The sequence below is a fragment of the Echeneis naucrates genome, chromosome 11 (assembly GCF_900963305.1).
Source record: "Echeneis naucrates chromosome 11, fEcheNa1.1, whole genome shotgun sequence".
NCBI classification, from domain to species: Eukaryota; Metazoa; Chordata; class Actinopteri; order Carangiformes; family Echeneidae; genus Echeneis; species Echeneis naucrates.
Genome location: NC_042521.1, coordinates 9,232,038 through 9,248,531, shown reverse-complemented (window position 1 = coordinate 9,248,531; position 16,494 = coordinate 9,232,038). Strand labels below are relative to the sequence as shown.

At 40.3% G+C, this 16,494-nt stretch overlaps 1 protein-coding gene across 3 annotated transcripts; it reads right to left on the bottom strand.

Moving 5' to 3' along the window:
• Positions 1–264: 264 nt before the first annotated feature.
• Positions 265–16,159, bottom strand: nup153 (nucleoporin 153). Of its 3 annotated transcripts, none has more exons than XM_029514771.1 (22): positions 16,035–16,159; positions 11,820–12,042; positions 11,439–11,693; positions 11,154–11,293; positions 10,420–10,548; positions 10,132–10,248; positions 9,900–9,944; positions 9,660–9,713; positions 8,337–8,477; positions 8,176–8,228; positions 7,403–7,538; positions 6,849–7,016; positions 6,666–6,764; positions 6,473–6,557; positions 6,265–6,366; positions 5,498–6,151; positions 5,144–5,347; positions 4,063–5,010; positions 3,343–3,759; positions 3,037–3,252; positions 2,679–2,862; positions 265–2,424 (listed from the first exon to the last, which is right to left on the bottom strand). In XM_029514771.1, exons 1-22 carry the CDS (start codon positions 16,110–16,112, stop codon positions 2,337–2,339), a joined length of 4,536 nt encoding a protein of 1,511 aa, XP_029370631.1. In that variant the 5' UTR covers positions 16,113–16,159; the 3' UTR covers positions 265–2,336. The 3 variants fall into 3 exon arrangements, with proteins under 3 accessions (XP_029370631.1, XP_029370632.1, XP_029370633.1); XM_029514772.1 differs by having other exon boundaries at positions 6,666–6,761; XM_029514773.1 differs by having other exon boundaries at positions 11,820–12,039; positions 16,035–16,115.
• Between the last annotated feature and the right edge of the window lie 335 nt (positions 16,160–16,494).

Below are 16,494 nucleotides of genomic sequence, written 5' to 3'. Positions count from 1 at the left end.
GGTCTGCTGGTCAGCAGGCTGTGGTTGGACAGGACAGGCAGCGTTAACCTGACCCCCGAGCTCAGCTGATCCTTTTTCAGTGCACAGTGTTGCCTAAAAATGCCAGAAGAGTTTCAAAGTGTATGAAGTCAGCGAAGAGAAATTAATGTCTGACAAAACTGCAGGCATTTATTTATTTATTAAGTCTCACATAAAAACAAGACAATATTATGAAACTATAGGTGAGTACTTACATCTTTATTTTTTAAGAGTCGAGTGAAGAAATGTAAGAAGTACTGATAAAACGTCCTCTCAGTGCAAGTACTGGAAGAAAAGTGAATTCCTTTTTCATCCAGAGAACACTTTAGAACACGCTCTCTATGACGTCAGACTCTGGAATTATGGCAACAAAGAGCTAATCTGCATAAAGAACAGCAACTCAGAGGCTATTTATCTTATCCTATATATATTCTGAACATAAAACTTTACTTTTCGAAAGATTTAACTATGACTCATTATTTTAATTATAACATTAATATAACCTACATGTGAAATCACAAGTGATCACCTCTGGGAGAAATGCGTCGTTAGAAAAATTACATAGTAAAGAGGAAATAGTAAATAGCATATGACAGACATTCATATTTACACGAAACCTTTATTATTTACATAAAAAAAAACGTAAAAATCTGACTGCTGGCTGATTGTAATCTTTTTGTTAATTTAACTATAATTATTTATTCCAGGATTCCTTGAATGTAGCAGCTAAAGGTAATTACAAAAACCTACCAACACAAGGTGGGGTCTGTATGAAAAGAGCAACGAGAGAAAAAATTATTTTTTTTTTATAGTTTTATTGATGGTAATTACCCATGGTTTTAACTTTAATCACTCATCCAGTAATAATCATGGCTTTAAAATTAAACTGACTTCCTTATCATCCAAAGTCACCCTCGTCCATTTAAACACGCAATAGAAAAATATATACTTAATACTTTGTACAATACTGGTTTTGGTCCAAACAAAAGTGGATCAGAAAAGCCAATATACCTTTAGTCATCAAAGGCTCTCCAATTTGCATTTAAGCTTCTTTTAAATGGATTCGGGCAACTTTGAATATAGGAATTTACATAATAAATTCTAAAGACAAAAATGCTGAATGCGGAGTTGGTAACACAAAAAAAAAAAAAAAAATTCAACTTCACGGATTAAAAAAAAAAAAAAATTCACTATTTACAGGTTTTTATAATAATATTCAAAGGCCAATTAAGAGACAGAGATTAAGAGGGAGAGGCAGAGAGAGGTAAAGGGAGAGTATAAGGATTCAAGAAGAGGGAGGGAACGAAAGAGTGTAGAGAGAGACAAGAGGGCACAAAAAGCAGAGTAGTGGAGCGAACCAGAGATCAAAGATTCAAACATGGTACAGAGTTTTGAAACTATGGATTTACAAAGTCCTTTAGGAGTTGAACAAAGGCTTAAGCCTCCTGCCCAGTCCATCCTCCACAGTGCATGAATACGTTATTCCCTCTCCCAAACCCCGCCCCTCCTTCCTTCCTCCCCTTATTTATGTTTTTAAACATTCATTTGCTTGCTCGCCTGTGGCAGCGCTAGCTAGCGGCCCAGACGATAACTGTCGTTCAGTTTTTCATACGCACACCAACACGCAATCTCAGCATGTACAAAGAAACCAAACGCACCTCAAATCTGTACATAAGAGGGGGCAACAAGCACACTGCATTCACAACAAAGATTACACGCTCATCCCTGTACATACAGCAAACTGCACTGACACCATGGCTACACCTCCAACGGCACCTTGGTTCCTGTAAAGGAGCATTCTAAATTGTTTGAAGGATTACCACTGGAAATTTGCCGCACAGCTCTCACTACCTCTCTGTATATCACAGCTCATAACCTGATCACTCATACTAATTAATAAGATTTTTTGTGTACACTTGCAACTCTTTAGATTTGCAGCTTTTGTCTTTGTAATTTTATTACAAAAAGTCATGCCTAAAGTCTAGCAGACACTTGCCAGGTTGAAAATATATATATGACTGCCTTGCATGTTTTTTGTGTTGAGTGGGAGTGGGGGGGTCTTGTTGATTGTTGTGATCTAAGTCAGTGTCATTGCTCATTGGTCAACAGTTTTTCACGGGAAGTCCTGTGGGATGGTTTCACATGTTAACATCTGGTCTTCATGTGAAAGCCTCTGATAACAGCTAAAACCCACCCACCCACTCATCACTTCCCAAATCAATCAGTTTGCTCAGTTGAAACTTTCCAGGACTTTATTCAACCTTCAGTTGGGGGTCAAGTCAAAGTCATGTCTGCTTTCTCGTCAAGTCCACAGGGCTCTACTTCCTGCGCCGCACTGCTGTCTTGATCTTGCGCCCAGCAATTGCTTGCTGTCCAGCAGGAGAGGCAGTGAAGGTTTTAGTTGACCTGAGTAAGAGCAAAATATAATCCATTAAACCAGACTATTAAATGTTAAGAGGATTACTTTATTATTTGCTTCCTTCATGAGGGGTTAGGAGCATTTATATCAATTTACTTCTATAAAGCATTTGTGAATGTGAACATAATTACATTCTGCTTTATAATTCTAATCAGACTATTCTAAATATTTGGTCGTCTATTCTGACTGGGACAGAATTCACATGGTTTTCTTGCAAGAAAAGTAGGATGTTCCAACATACCCAATGTTGAAGGTAGGGGGTTGTGAGAAGTTGAATCCACCTCCAGGTGCACCTGATTGGGGTGCAATGGGGGGGTTGGCAGAGGGGGCAGGAGAAGCTGAGGAACCAACTCCAAAAGTAAAAACACCTGAGGTGTTGTTTGTGGCTCCGAATCCACTGGCTCCCCCAAATTGAAAGCCTCCACCTTAAAAATATGCAGATATACATGTTCAAACACAACGATAATTTCATGTCTACAAGTTGCAACCGTAACTTTTGAGGATGACTAGCTAATTGAACTACAGACAACCTTAAGAAGAAAAAAAAAACAAAAACAAAAACAAAAAAACAAAAAAAAAACTATGTTTTCAGTCCCTACCTGGAGCAGAATTAGCAGCTCCAAATACAGGCGTAGAGTTTGCATGCTGTCCAAAGACAGGAGTTGCGTTGGGTTTGGCCCCAAAGGCCGGGGTCTGGGAGGGTGTGGCCGTGAAAGGGGATCCAAAGGATGAGCCAAATGAAGGAGTCTGGGTGGCCCCAAACCCACCAGTGGGAGCTGAGCTAAATACAAATGGAGATGGTGCTGCAGATGGAGCTGTCAGTGAAAGAGAATTCAATTTTAAATACATCATTTAAAACATGCAACATTTGAGCCCCTAGCTGTCACCAAAATGAAGATACAGACCTGAAGATGAAGCAGCAGAGGGTGCTGCTGCTCCAAAACTGAACGACGGGGCAGCGGTGGGAGCAGCAGCACTGGCAGAAGCTCCAAAGATGAAGGGCTGAGCTGGAGCTGGAGCTGGAGCTTGAGCAGCAACAGAGTTTACAGGAGCAGCTGAGGGAGCAGTCAGCTGGCTGTCCTGATTCTGGCCAAACACAAAGGATTTAGCTGGAGGAGCATCACTTGAGGTTTGAGCAGGCTGACCAAACATGAAATTGCTGGGAGCTGCAGAGGGAGCAGGAGCCTGGGTGGAGCTGGTAGTGCTGCCGCCGAAAAGACTGGGAGTCGGAGTTGAGGACGACGAGGTGGTTGAGTTGGAGGAGTTTGTAGGATTACTTGCCATAAAGGAAAATGCTTGTTTTGGAGCAGAACCAGCTGAATCTGTCAGGAAGAAAGAAAAATAGCTTGTGGTGTGTAGTACATGGCATTGGGAAATGTTTTTTAATGAAAGTGCTTTTTGACAACCCTAGTTATTGTTTGATTATTTGAATCAGTAGATCAGATTTTGAAACTTAGCTTTAAATTTATTTGCCTTTTGCACACATTGTTTCAACAGTCAGAAAAACAAATAACTTCTGGTAACCCTTTTTTCCCCCAAAGCGTGAAATTATTTTGAAAAAATAATATGCCCAACAACCTGTAAAAATGGGTTAATATGTATAAATATGCGTAAAAAATAAATACCTGTAGCACTTTGTCCAAAGGTGAAGGAGGGCTTTGGAGCCTCTGCAGTGGATGTTTCACTCTCATTTGCAGGTTTTCCAAAGGTGAACGGAACTGGAGGTTGTTCTGCTGGAGCAGTGGGCTTGCTGAAGGTAAAGCCACCTGAAGTGGCTGGAGTAGCATCTGCATCTTTATTTGCACCAGCACCATACAGAAAGGTAGACTGAGTAGAGGAAGCAGTGCCTTCCTTCTTTCCCTCTGGCTTCCCAAAGGTAAATGTGGGAGGGGGTGATTCTTTGTCAGCCTGCAAGGACCCAAATGCAGAACCTACTTGTGGTGTGGTGGTTGCCAAACTTTGCTCTCCTGGTGTCCCAAAAAGAGATGTCGTGTTGGCAGTTGTGGTGTTGGTTGCACTGGTGTTAGTTGTTGTGGTGTCGTTAGAAGTGGCAGCACTGTCGATCTTTTCAGGAGAGGAAATTGGAGGAATGAAACCAGCAGAGGATGAAGTGGCTGTGTCTGTTGCTTTTTCCTCTGGTTTTGACAGTCCAAAGGTGAAGCCACCCTTTGAGGAGCTGCTTTCTGTGCTAGATGATCCAGTTCCAAAAACTATCCCACTGCTTGTCCCGAATTTAAACCCAGAACCTGTGTTGGCTTGGTCTGACTTTTTGTCATCACTTGAGCCAACTCCAAATTTAAAGCCCTCAGCTGAACTGCCAAATTTGAACCCCGATGAGGCATTAGTATCCTTAGAAGTGGTTTCTGATGAGGAGCTTCCAAATGGGATTCCAAATTTGAATCCCCCTGATGATGATGATGATGATGAAGATTCTGAAAATGAGCCCCCAAACTTGAACCCTACAGATCCAGATCCTGAGGTACTGTCTGATGTGCCAAACTTAAATCCTCCAGAATTAGAGGTAGAGGAGCCTGAAGTCGCACCAGTTGATGAACCAAAAGATGAGCCAAATGCTGAGGGGAGACAAAGGATAAAGTTGAAAAGTGTGGATAAAGTTCAAATCTTCAGTTTCTTTAATCCAAATATTTTGACAAAATATCAGTTTAGTATGATGCAGCAACATAACATGTACAAAAATCCAATTACCTTTAGGCTCTATGCTAGCTCCAGGTTTGGCTGCCTGACAAGCAACACACTGTACATCTGTCGCCTTATTCTGTACAAGACAGACATCACAGTCCCAGGCACCCTCTGGCTTTTTGAATTTATCTCCCAACCCAAACACCGGAGCAGTGCTGGCTGAAGAAGAGGATTCGGCTGAAGCCCCCGATGAGGTTTCTGCTGATGCTCCTGTGATGTCAATGTGAAAAGGAAAATGCTTCATTGGATAAAGATTTCTTTTAAAAATACAATGAAACCATTATTGGAAATTTGCTTTCATGAAAAAACAAGGCCACAGGGTATCAAATATCAATATGACCATGGTCATGTTCCTATTACCTGGCTTAGCGCTCATGCAGGCCACACACTTTGTGTCCGCAGCCTTGTTTTGGACCAAACATGTATCACATTCCCATGCACCTTCAGGTTTTTTGAACTTGTCTCCAAATCCAATAAACCCTGTGGAAACAGGGGGTGTGGAGGTGGGTACAGTCTTAACAGCTGAGAATGCAGAGGGAAGAGTCAGCGATGGTTTAAGTCCTGTCCCTGGTTTGGCTGTTTCACAGGCCACGCACTTTACTGCATCAGGTTTGTTTATTACAAGACATGTATCACAGTCCCAGGTTTCTGCAGGTTTCGAGAAGATTGTGCCAAAACCTGTGGTGGATGTAGTGGTAGAGGTCACGTTCATATTGCTGCTCTCCAGCACAACCGAGGTTGTAGGTGAAGGCTTACTGTCCATAGTTTTTGATGAGGATGAGTTGGGCTGTGGGGCCATACAGCAAACACACTTTGCATCTGATGGCTTGTTCGGCACCAAGCATACATCACAGGTCCAGTTTAAGGGGGCTTTGAACAAATCCCCAAGCCCTGTTGAAGAAGGAAGGGAAGATGTGGTGGTAGAAGTGGAGGAGGGGGCAGTGGATTGTGTGGAGGTCTGCTGGGAAGCGCTATTTGGGCCTGGGGAGGTCTGAGCAACAGGGGAGGCAAAGCCTAGAAAGAACAGGAGAACAAATCAAATAATGAACTTCTATATTCTTCTCAGAAAAGCATGTCACCAGGTATACCCCCCAAAAGGTTGTAGATCATTTCACAATGATTCCCACCAGGTGCTTTGAGAAGATCCAGCACGCTGCCCTGCTTCAGGACCTTGGCTGGTTTGAAAGGCCCATCAAAATCTTCTGTGCTTTTGTTTGCTGCTGGCTTCACTGCAGGAATCATTGACCCAAAAGTCATAATTGATTTCAAAATTTAGGTTACACAAGAAGATTCTGAACAAATCAGAATCAGAAAAACAAACAAGCAAACTCTTACCTGCTGCTGCTGTTGGCGAGGCCACTTTTCCATTTGACAGTGAGGGACCTATCTTTGCTACAGGGGCACTAAATGTAAATCCAGCCTGAAAAGGTGCATAACAAGTAACCATTATAAACATTGCCACATCTGTAAGTAATTGAAACAGAAAACAAGGATAATGGAATTATCAAGCAATTAACCCTTTACTTACTGAAGGGGAAAAGCAAGGTGGGCTAGCAGCAGTTGCTTTGACAATAGGAGAAGAAAATGTAAAAGGTACACACGGAGGAGTTGAGGCGGTTTGAGGCTGCTGGAAAAAACATGAGAATGAGTAAAACGGTGTTTGCCAATACACTTGTTCTAAGGTTGTAGTCAAGACGGTTTTAAGACAGACCTTATTTGTGAATGATTCCTTAGAAGGAGTAACAGCTGTGATGTTTGAGGGGGTGCTGATGGTGGTGGAGGTGGTGAGAGGTGGAAGAGGGGAGGAGAAGCTGAAGGTAGGCAAGGCGGAGGTGCTAATGGGAAGGGAAATGGTTGGAAGGTTGGGTACTTCAGCCACCTGCAATCAAACACAAGTGCTAGTATCAGATCACTTTCTGCACAATTTCAAGACAATGCTTTTTATAATATAAACGATTCTGTCATTTCATATTAACAAATGTTGATGGTAAAAAGGGAATAAACTATGTTTGCAATCCCTCCAAAGGTGACTTGGCAAGTTTCTGATCTGTATCTGCGACATTTCTTTTGGCCTGAAAATCAATCTGATGCCACTCTGGTACAACCAGATACAGTTAAAGTAAGAACACTGGTTTCTTTACACTTTCTTACAAAAGCTGTTTGTGTACCAAATTTATAAGCATCGAAAAATGAGCGCCTAAAATTAAATAATAAACAATACTGTAACAGAATCATCAGCATCAGAGCATTGTAGCTTCTCCTTACATCATCCTCTTCAGGACGTTTAGATGAGGGTCGTGTAGATGTCCGTTCTCTCTTCATCTTGCCCCCTCCAGAGGCAATGCTGCTGGCTGCAGGCGTACTGGACAGAGGATAGGTTGGGCCACTGGAAACCATTGTGCTAGTAAGGAGTAACATAAATATAGTGATCATACAGGAAGAAGTCAGGCATCCACAAAAATTTTGAGAATTATCAAGAATTTTGGTTTGTCACCTAGAGGACATTGCTCAAAGTTTTCTCCAAAATATTCTTTGAATGTCAACCTCGTCAGTGTAAGAAACTTAACTTTAGCTTGTTTCCATAAAAAACAAGGTTCAATAAAAAAAAAAAAAAATCATATAAAAAATAAAGTAACAACGTATAATTGCCCAGTATTATTTACATTCAAAAGAGTGGATAGATTAATAAAATCTCATGGTGTGAACTTCCTCAATTGGTAACACAGCACAAGATTTGGTTGCACACTGTTTTTTGACAGGATTTCCTCTTTTGCAATGCCAAACTGTTGTTGAACGAATGTTGTATAAAGTTCCAGGTTAAACTATGTTAACAAGTCAACACTCTTTTGCCTGCAATGGACAGGAAAGTATACATAAACACCATGAACAACAGCTTAATGACCATATTTAAGTTTTACCTGCACAAAAGGTTGGATAAAGCTGATGAGTAGTTTGTATTAAACATTTTTAGAGCAATAATTATGTCACAAAAGGTGTCAGCTGTATTGAATTTCAGTCTCTTGGTACAGAATCAGTACCTTTGAGATGGACCTGGGGTTGCCTTAGGGAGATGTGGTGATTGTCTTGTGGGCTGTTGGAATAATACAAGAAATAATTTGCATAAGCGTGTGATTTAGTAGCAATTTCTTTAAAGTAACATTGCTGAATGTATGAAATAATGCCACATTCTGCTTCTGACCGTCTCTTGTAGTGTCCGGTCCAGAGTTCGGCTCACTACTCCAGGAGTCAAAGTAGGTCTGAAAGACACGGAGCGGTTTCCAGACACGGAGGCTGCAGCAGGAACCACCAGCTTCTGCACTGGTGGGAGGGGAGAATCCATCTGTATGAAAGAAAGGGTATTCAAATAAGAGGAACAAATAAAATAATAACAATTGTGACCATAATAGGTTTTGGTTCCATGCCATATGACTCAGTGAATGGGCAAATATTATGAAACAATTGAAAGAGCCATTCCCTTCCAATTAGGGACAAGCTGGATTTTTTCACACAAGCTGATGATACCTTCATTCTTTGTGTTTTGTTCACATGAGGCTGCAACTACAGCATGGTTATGTGGAAAGTAACTTGTTTATCCTTATTTTGAAATTGTGCAACAGAGTGGCACTGGCTGATTGTATCATACCTTAGTGGTATATCAGTAGTTACAGTTGTCAGCCTACAGCTATTTAAAAAACTGCAACACAGAAAAGCTAAACTAAATCTGAGATCATTTGAGTTTGTGTGAGAGATAAAGTTTTGTCACATAGAAACTCTAAACTCTATTAAGTTATAAGTGTATTTGTTGCTTAGCATTAGCTTAAATAAATAAAACAAAAGGCCATTCATGTATGTTTTGGCATTAGCATTGGTCAAGTTATATTTCAGACTGTCGAGATAAAGCCATGAAAGAATAATTTAAAGAGGACTTTCTTCTTTTGGACTTGCGAAGGTCAATGCATCATTGTTGGCCTTTACAAAGCAGCTGTCGCAGATAGAAATGCCTGACAGTTATTACTGAGGTCAAGTCCAGTCCAGAGCTGGCACAATTTAACCATGGAGCACACTTTACACACAGCATATACACACACTCATGAACTGAATACAGCGTAGCACACATTTGCTCAAAAGCACTTGCATGAACATCCACATGTATAGGAGGACATGCGGTGCTGAACAGCTGTGTTCAATCTGTGAAGAATCCTGTTAACTTTTTTAAAGGAGGCCAACAGGCAGTGGGACAGGAACAGACAAACCACAACAAATGCTGTAGTTTGTACAATGACATCCCTGTTTACCTCACATCACTGAGTCTAGTACTAACACTTCTAAAAAGTCTAAAGTCACAAGTAAAGTTTGTGTTACAATATCCATAGACCAGCTTAACATCATCCAGGGTCATTTGGCAGTAAGTTATTAAAAAAAAAAAAAAAAAAAAAAAAAAAAAGGGAGCATCTTATAAAAAATACAATTTTAGATTTTTGATGGATAAGACATCAATATTTTTAAATGAATATTAACTTACCCGTTTCTTTTTTGAGTGGAAATGTGATATATCCAGATGTGAGCCATCTATTGACTGTACGTACACACACAACAAAAAAATAAACAAACAAACAAAAAAAAACTTGTCAGAAAGGCCTTTTTACTGGACAATTCAACAACAAATCAAATAAACATTCACATTTTCAACATGAACAAATGACAATTGTAAATTTTATAATATACCCACAAATATAAAAGTGTGTGTGCATCAAACACTTACTGGAGAAAGGGGGGAAGAGGCAGCTGCTGGGATTCTCTTTGCATCCTGTTGAAGAAAGGAAGAACGAAAGAATAAATAAATAAATCACCATGCAGCCATTTTAGAGACATCTTTTCCACAGATAATGTTAAAATACGACGATAAAAATTCCATGAACAAAATGTCAAATACAACTAAAATACTTTGAATTGAGACCAGTCCTAAACCACACATTGTTTGTGTGAGTACTCACGGCCAGAGGGCTGGACATGCGCTCCAAGGACTGCAAGATGCGTCTGGCTGTGGCACTGGTCACACCACAGGGCTGAGCACCAGCAGGCTTAGCCTTGATCTGTCTCCTCACCGGGGCCTATAGATCAGATGAGCTAATTTACTCCTCAATATAATAACTAATATTTTCACTTGAATCCCAGTAATCTTGTGATGTTGAAAATTAAATTTGTTGCATTTTAATTAAAATTAAATAAATGAATTTTATATCATTTTGTTTTTGACATGAGTCTGCATGGCTCTCGCTCACCTGGTACGGTGTTCCAGGACGAGTACGAGAGCTCCTGACTGCAGCTGCCCCACCATATGTGGTCTTCCCAGGGTAGAAAGGTGAATCTCCAAGCTGGCTGGAGTTCAGTACTGTGCTGTTTAATGTTGACTGAAAGAGAGAAAGTTAAATTAAATAACAGCAAGGTTGAGTTAAATTCATTCTGTTACTAAACAGTGACATTTTTAAACATGAGATTCTGAATTTTAAATTGATGCTCTACTATGCAAGGAATTAAACAGGGTTAAGCAGCAAAATAAACTATATAATGGGAAAATTTACAAACATAACCTGTACTCTTGTCAGTAGCTATTCAACTTCTCTACCACTTTCTTCAGACTGTACATCAGAGCAGAGATGTCTAACATGTCAATGACTGTTTGGCTGTGAGCAGAATGCTATATTTCCAGCGTAGCCATGTAAAATATAACACCACATTGTAAATTATTCAAGTTTAAACTTGAGGTACCTAAAAGACCAAGACCAAAGACATTTTTCACATTCATGACACATGATTATGAAGAGTTGGGTGCACTGACCAAATTTCAGTGGAACATTTTATATTTAAGTGGGTCACAGCACTAATAGCACAGATCAAACCCTAAGACACCAAAATACAAGCTTTGTGGCACAGATTTCATCTTTCAGTCAGCTTTTCTTTTGCTATTACTCATTATCAGACGCAGTATGCCTATGACAGAAAACCAAACACTCACATTGGAAGATGTTCCAAAGACCGACAGATTGAAAGCAGGCTTTTTCAGACTGGACTGAGAAGGCTGAGGCCCAGAGTTTGTTCTATCCATCTCTGGAGACCACAGCTGAGGAAGTGATGCTGTTTTGGATGTGGGGACATCTGAAAGAGAAGAATCATCTCAGACTATTTTGCAGAAATTTAATTTAGTCTCCATATTTTAGGTCTGAGCCACATCATGCATAACATTTATAAATATATAGTTAGAATTTTCATTGTGGCCTGAATGCAAAGACTTTGTCCATACCTTTGTCAGAGGCTCGAGAGGAAAATCCACTTGTGGTGGAGATATTATCATCTTCGTGCTGTGAGAGGTTGTCCTTGATTTCTTTGACCAAGGAGAAGCCTGTGGAAAAGGGTCCAGGGGCTGAGGAGGTGCTCGGAACCCCTAGGGTTGGGAGGGAGGCATCAATTGGGGGAAAATGGAGGTGGGAGCGACTCAGTGGAGGTCGAGAAAGACCATACTCTTGAAAGTTCAAGGATGCCCGACTGGTTGAAGGTTCTGTGGCAGAGAGAAAAGGTACAAATGAGCATAGTGGTGGAGAGGAGAACTGCACTTTTAATGCAAAGAGTTGACTACTCCCTTGATAATCTTGAATGACAAAAAAAGCCTGAATGGAACCATCACCTGTATTACTGGTGCTCGGTTCTGGGGAGTCAAGTCCATCGAGGGGAGGAGGCCCTTCTTCACTGCCATTAGAGGGAGGTGGAGGAGGTCTGCAGTTCTGGTCTGTCCCTTGTACAGACCCCCCTCCTTCAGGAGCATCTTCATTCTTGAAGTATTTCTGCAACCAGGAAGGAACGATGCTCTTTACTGTGTCCGTCACTCGACTGATGAGGCCTGACTGCTGCTGATAAACACGTGAGAAAGTGAGAAGAGACCATTAACAGGGGAATCATGTGAGTGAGTAGCAGAGATGGAGGCACAGAGACCCAATAAGAATCATGAATTTATAACACAAATCAAAGATCCCTTATTGGATATATATAAAACAAACAACAACAGCAAAAGAAACTTGCTGTTAATGTTATTGGTTAAATCCGCTGCATAGGCCCACTTGCAAAGACAAGCCAATTGTCCTCCCCAGTGCAAAGCAAAACACAAGCTCAGTAAGACAGAAAGTGGGTCAGGCACTGTGTGTGCTTCCATGAAGCAGTGAGCAAGTGTTGCTGGTCTGCACTATACTGGGGTTGATTAATTATAATCAATAAGATGGAGTCACAACTCCTGAAGAGAATTTCAAGAATCTAAACTTCAAGGATTTAAACACAAAAAAAACTCACCTCTGTAAAGTCTATCAGTCTTAGCAACTTTATGAAAAAATGTCTTGTACATTACAGGCACTTCAAAGAACTTAGCTGGCCATCGGGAATATACCCACCATCTATGAACAGGTTTGCAGACCTCAGTCTATGCTGCTTGTTAGTCAAATTACTAAAACACACTAAAACTGTCTTAAACAAGTAGTTGAATAAATGAACATTTAATGCTGATATATACTCCACAACTCAAGGTCTGTTTCATGAGTCCACAGCACAGAGAACTGCTGAGCCAGAAACAAAATCCATAATATGAATGTACCGACCAGACTGATCAACCAAAGAGTGCTGAACAAGGCCGCAAAACTGAAATTTTCAAACTGTGAACTCATTATTTAGATTTGTGATTGCACTTGAGTGTTTTGAAAAAAGCAATGCCACCCCACAAATGAAAATGTGACAAGATATCAGATGACAGGAAATGTTCAGCAAAGAAGCTACTCATATGCTGGTCCATTTTTTCATGTACATGTTGGTTAAGGCCTGGTAGCTTTCAACTTCTGATAAGAACCATGTGTCTCTTGATTGCTGCTAATATTTGATTAGCACCTGTGACACCTGTGGGATACCCTGCACTTTAACCTATAAGCAAATACAGAAGATTTGGAGCCAAAAGTATAAAAATTCCTCAGTACTAGTTTAGTTAGCACTGGAGACATAGACTAGAGAGATAGGTTAAGGTATGAGGGAGCCACATTTTGGCTATGAACAAGGTCATGTGACTGTGTGACCTGTGGTTAACTGATACTGCTCTCTTGGGAAGCTCGAGTCTAACTTAAAACATGCATGTACCCGAGAATACCAGTACATCTAGCATTTTATGTTCAATATTCATGTGAATGAGTGTTGAAAAACAGATATTCTTAGACCCAAAGGGGAATTGTTTAATTCATGAGATTAAAATATATTAAATGCTAAGAAGGGCTTCCATTGTTACAACTTGCAAACAGACGAAAAAAAAGCTGTAAGATGAATTAAATCTGTAATGATGCAAAAACTGCATGTCTTATCATGCTCCTGCTTTCTAACCAACAGAGCCGTCTAAACCAAGCTGATGCCAAAAAGCACGACCCATTTTTCAAGGTCAGCTGGAAACAAGAAAGGCATAATCATTGTTTTTGGCTCATTACTGTCATGACACATTTTTGTGAATTTGTATGAGCATTTGTGCATATAATCATAACCCTAACTCTAACCCCTTCAAAAAAAAAACAAAAAAAAAAACCCATCACATTTATATTTATTACTATTATGGACAACTAAATATTAATAGGTTAAGTACATCTTATTCCCCGTTTTTTGGCAGTAATGCATCATGTCAGTCTGCCCCCCCCCATTTTAATGTAGGTGTAAATGACAGCAAATATGTATCATATGATCATCATGTAATGATCACAGGTTTTGATGTAGAAGTAGTGCAGCAGGATCATAGAGTAATATTCACCATGACACTAATATTACTTGAGGCCAAGTCAGGTGTTGTTGAATGAGTAATTACATACATTTTCTTTGCGTGCATGCTAAATTACACAAAAAACAACACTGACCCATGGGCCTTTTTTAAATCGTAATAATAATAATAATAATTACTATTCAGTTTTGGTTCATATAGCTTCAGTCAGGTGGTGAATTGTATTTGCTCAGGGTGTAACGATTAATATTCTTGTGATCCAACTGCTGATCTGTGCCAGGCAAACTGGTATTCCGGACGACATATAATCGATTAAAATCGTTTGGAATGTTACAAGAATCGATTTTCATCAATATTTGGAAACTGCACATTGGATTTAAGTACAAAAATTGTATGAATGTGTGTTTGTTTGCCTTTAGCACTTGAGACACCCTTTAAATGGTGGCATATGGCGACAGCAGCGCGAAACTCAGAATGACAACAAAACGCAGCATGGCGGCGAAATTTACAAGCCATTTTTTTGATCCTGTGTGTGGAAACATTTTGGCTTTTGTAAAGACGGGGGTGTTCTAAATAAGTCAGTGGCTGTTTGTAAAATAAGTAGAAGACAAATAATAAAAAAAAAAACACAGAAACACAACAAATCTTTCCAACCATCTACAAAGGGCCATGGGATTAAACAAAATGCCAACAGTCCAGGCACCTCTCCTGAAGAAATGTTGGCTGAACTTTATTTTTGAGATTAAAAGTGCATTTTTTTGTGTTGAAAACAACAGCAGAAGTAGCAGATAAACATACTGTTAATTCAACCTGAAGAAATGTGTCCAGTGTCCAGGTATTTATTTCAGAGTAACACTGGTTTAATTTTTGGCTAAAGTTACTGAATTGATTTGAAGTCACTGTGTGGATCGAATATCGATTCATTCTAAATGAACCAAGATCGTCCTTGAATCAAATCGGCAACCATGAATTGTGATTCAAATCAAATCGCTGTTAAAGTGAATTGTTACACTGCTGGTATTTGACACTAGACTGTGACAAATGGTTCACGCTAGAAAAAATCCACAATGTCCAACAAATAAGAAACAAATCATTATAGAATCACCGCTTGCAAATTAATTTTGTATAATGTAAAGGTCTTGAAGTTTCCATGAATTTTAAATTTTAGCCGACCAATCATCATTTAGTGATAAAAAAAAACCCTCAGAATTTAAACTTTCAGGATCTAGAGTTGTCTGAACAGAACAAGATGCCCCGGTATGTTGATTATCATAAACAAACTGTATTCTTTGTAGTTAACACGAATATTCTTCATGATGACTGAGCCCATAGGTTACAGTCTGTCACCCATCTAATCACATCGAGTCTTTGTTGACATCGTGGATTGTTTTTTTTTAAAGACATTAGTTGTTGCCCCAGCGCCAAGTGGAGCCACTCAGCCGACCATGTGGGTTTCCAACCAGCAGATGCTTCCTGCGCAATCCAACTGGCTGAGATTGGGCTAACGTTAGTTAGCCTAACATCCAAAACGTTTCCCGGGGCGCCCGCACCACAGTCCCAAAATTCATCAGCATTGAAGCCAGTTTCACGCAGCTGTGGCCTGATGTAAACTCGACTCGAGCTACCGTGTCACTTTTACCGACACCGACAAGAAGCCTCCAAACTTAAGAGTCGAAGACAACAATGCGTTGCTCGCCGATGCTAGTCTGCTAGCACGAATTAGCTACAGCAGCTAATGTGGAGAATTCTACTTCCTTGCTGTCGGCTAACTTTGCTAGCAGCCAAGAGCGTTCTAATTAAGATGAGGTGCATTATTCCGACGTGTCATGAGTGCGCTTTTACTCGAACATAAACAGGTTAACTAGTCTAAGCGTCTCGATGTGGCGTGATTTGACCTGTCAAGCCTGTGTGATTTTGCTAACCAATAAGCCAGCATGCTAACGCGCTAGCATTTCCCGGACATGCTAGCAGCGCGTGGAGGCCACGAGCGCTAACTACAGGCCGTAAAATGTCTCCTACAAAACAATAACAAGAGCTGAGAGATAGTGGCACAGTTGACACCGTGGTGACCTCGACGCTGGTTTTTAATACGAAAACTTTCACTCTATTTACCTGTTTACTCTTAGCGTAAGGTTTAGAGGCGATGTGATATCTCCTGCTTCTGATTTTCCCTCCACCCGTGGCAGCCATGGCTCTTTCGTCTGAGCTTCTATCGGTGTTTCGGCGCCGGATAGCTGTCATCCAGCACAGGGGCCACGCGCAGAGGCATCATGGGAAATGTAGTAAGTGAAAACAACAAAGAGGTTTGCTGGGACTTTGTACCACATGGCTTTAAGATGAGTTCGTCTGTGACATACTGCTTAAAATGACTATAGACACCAGCTGCATATATGCCACTTAGATTAAAAGTAGAAAGCATAATTCTGCGATTTCTGTAGCGATGAATTTGATACGATGACCACGGTGAAAATTAAGTACAATTGCAGTACCATATTTCCTAAATGATAGGCTATTTTACACTTCTAATCCACAACATGCAAATAATAGCAAATACTGAAAGATTTACTCATAG

What these genes read in the sequence shown, in the direction of transcription:
- nup153 (XM_029514771.1), bottom strand. Translation starts at nt 16,112, where the DNA reads ATGGCTGCCACGGGTGGAGGGAAAATCAGAAGCAGGAGATATCACATC. An exon ending in ACCGAGCACCAGTAATACAG is followed by an intron (nt 11,694 to 11,819) that starts GTGATGGTTCCA and finishes TCTCTGCCACAG; the next exon opens with AACCTTCAACCAGTCGGGCA. An exon ending in CTCGCCAACAGCAGCAGCAG is followed by an intron (nt 6,367 to 6,472) that starts GTAAGAGTTTGC and finishes TGATTCCTGCAG; the next exon opens with TGAAGCCAGCAGCAAACAAA.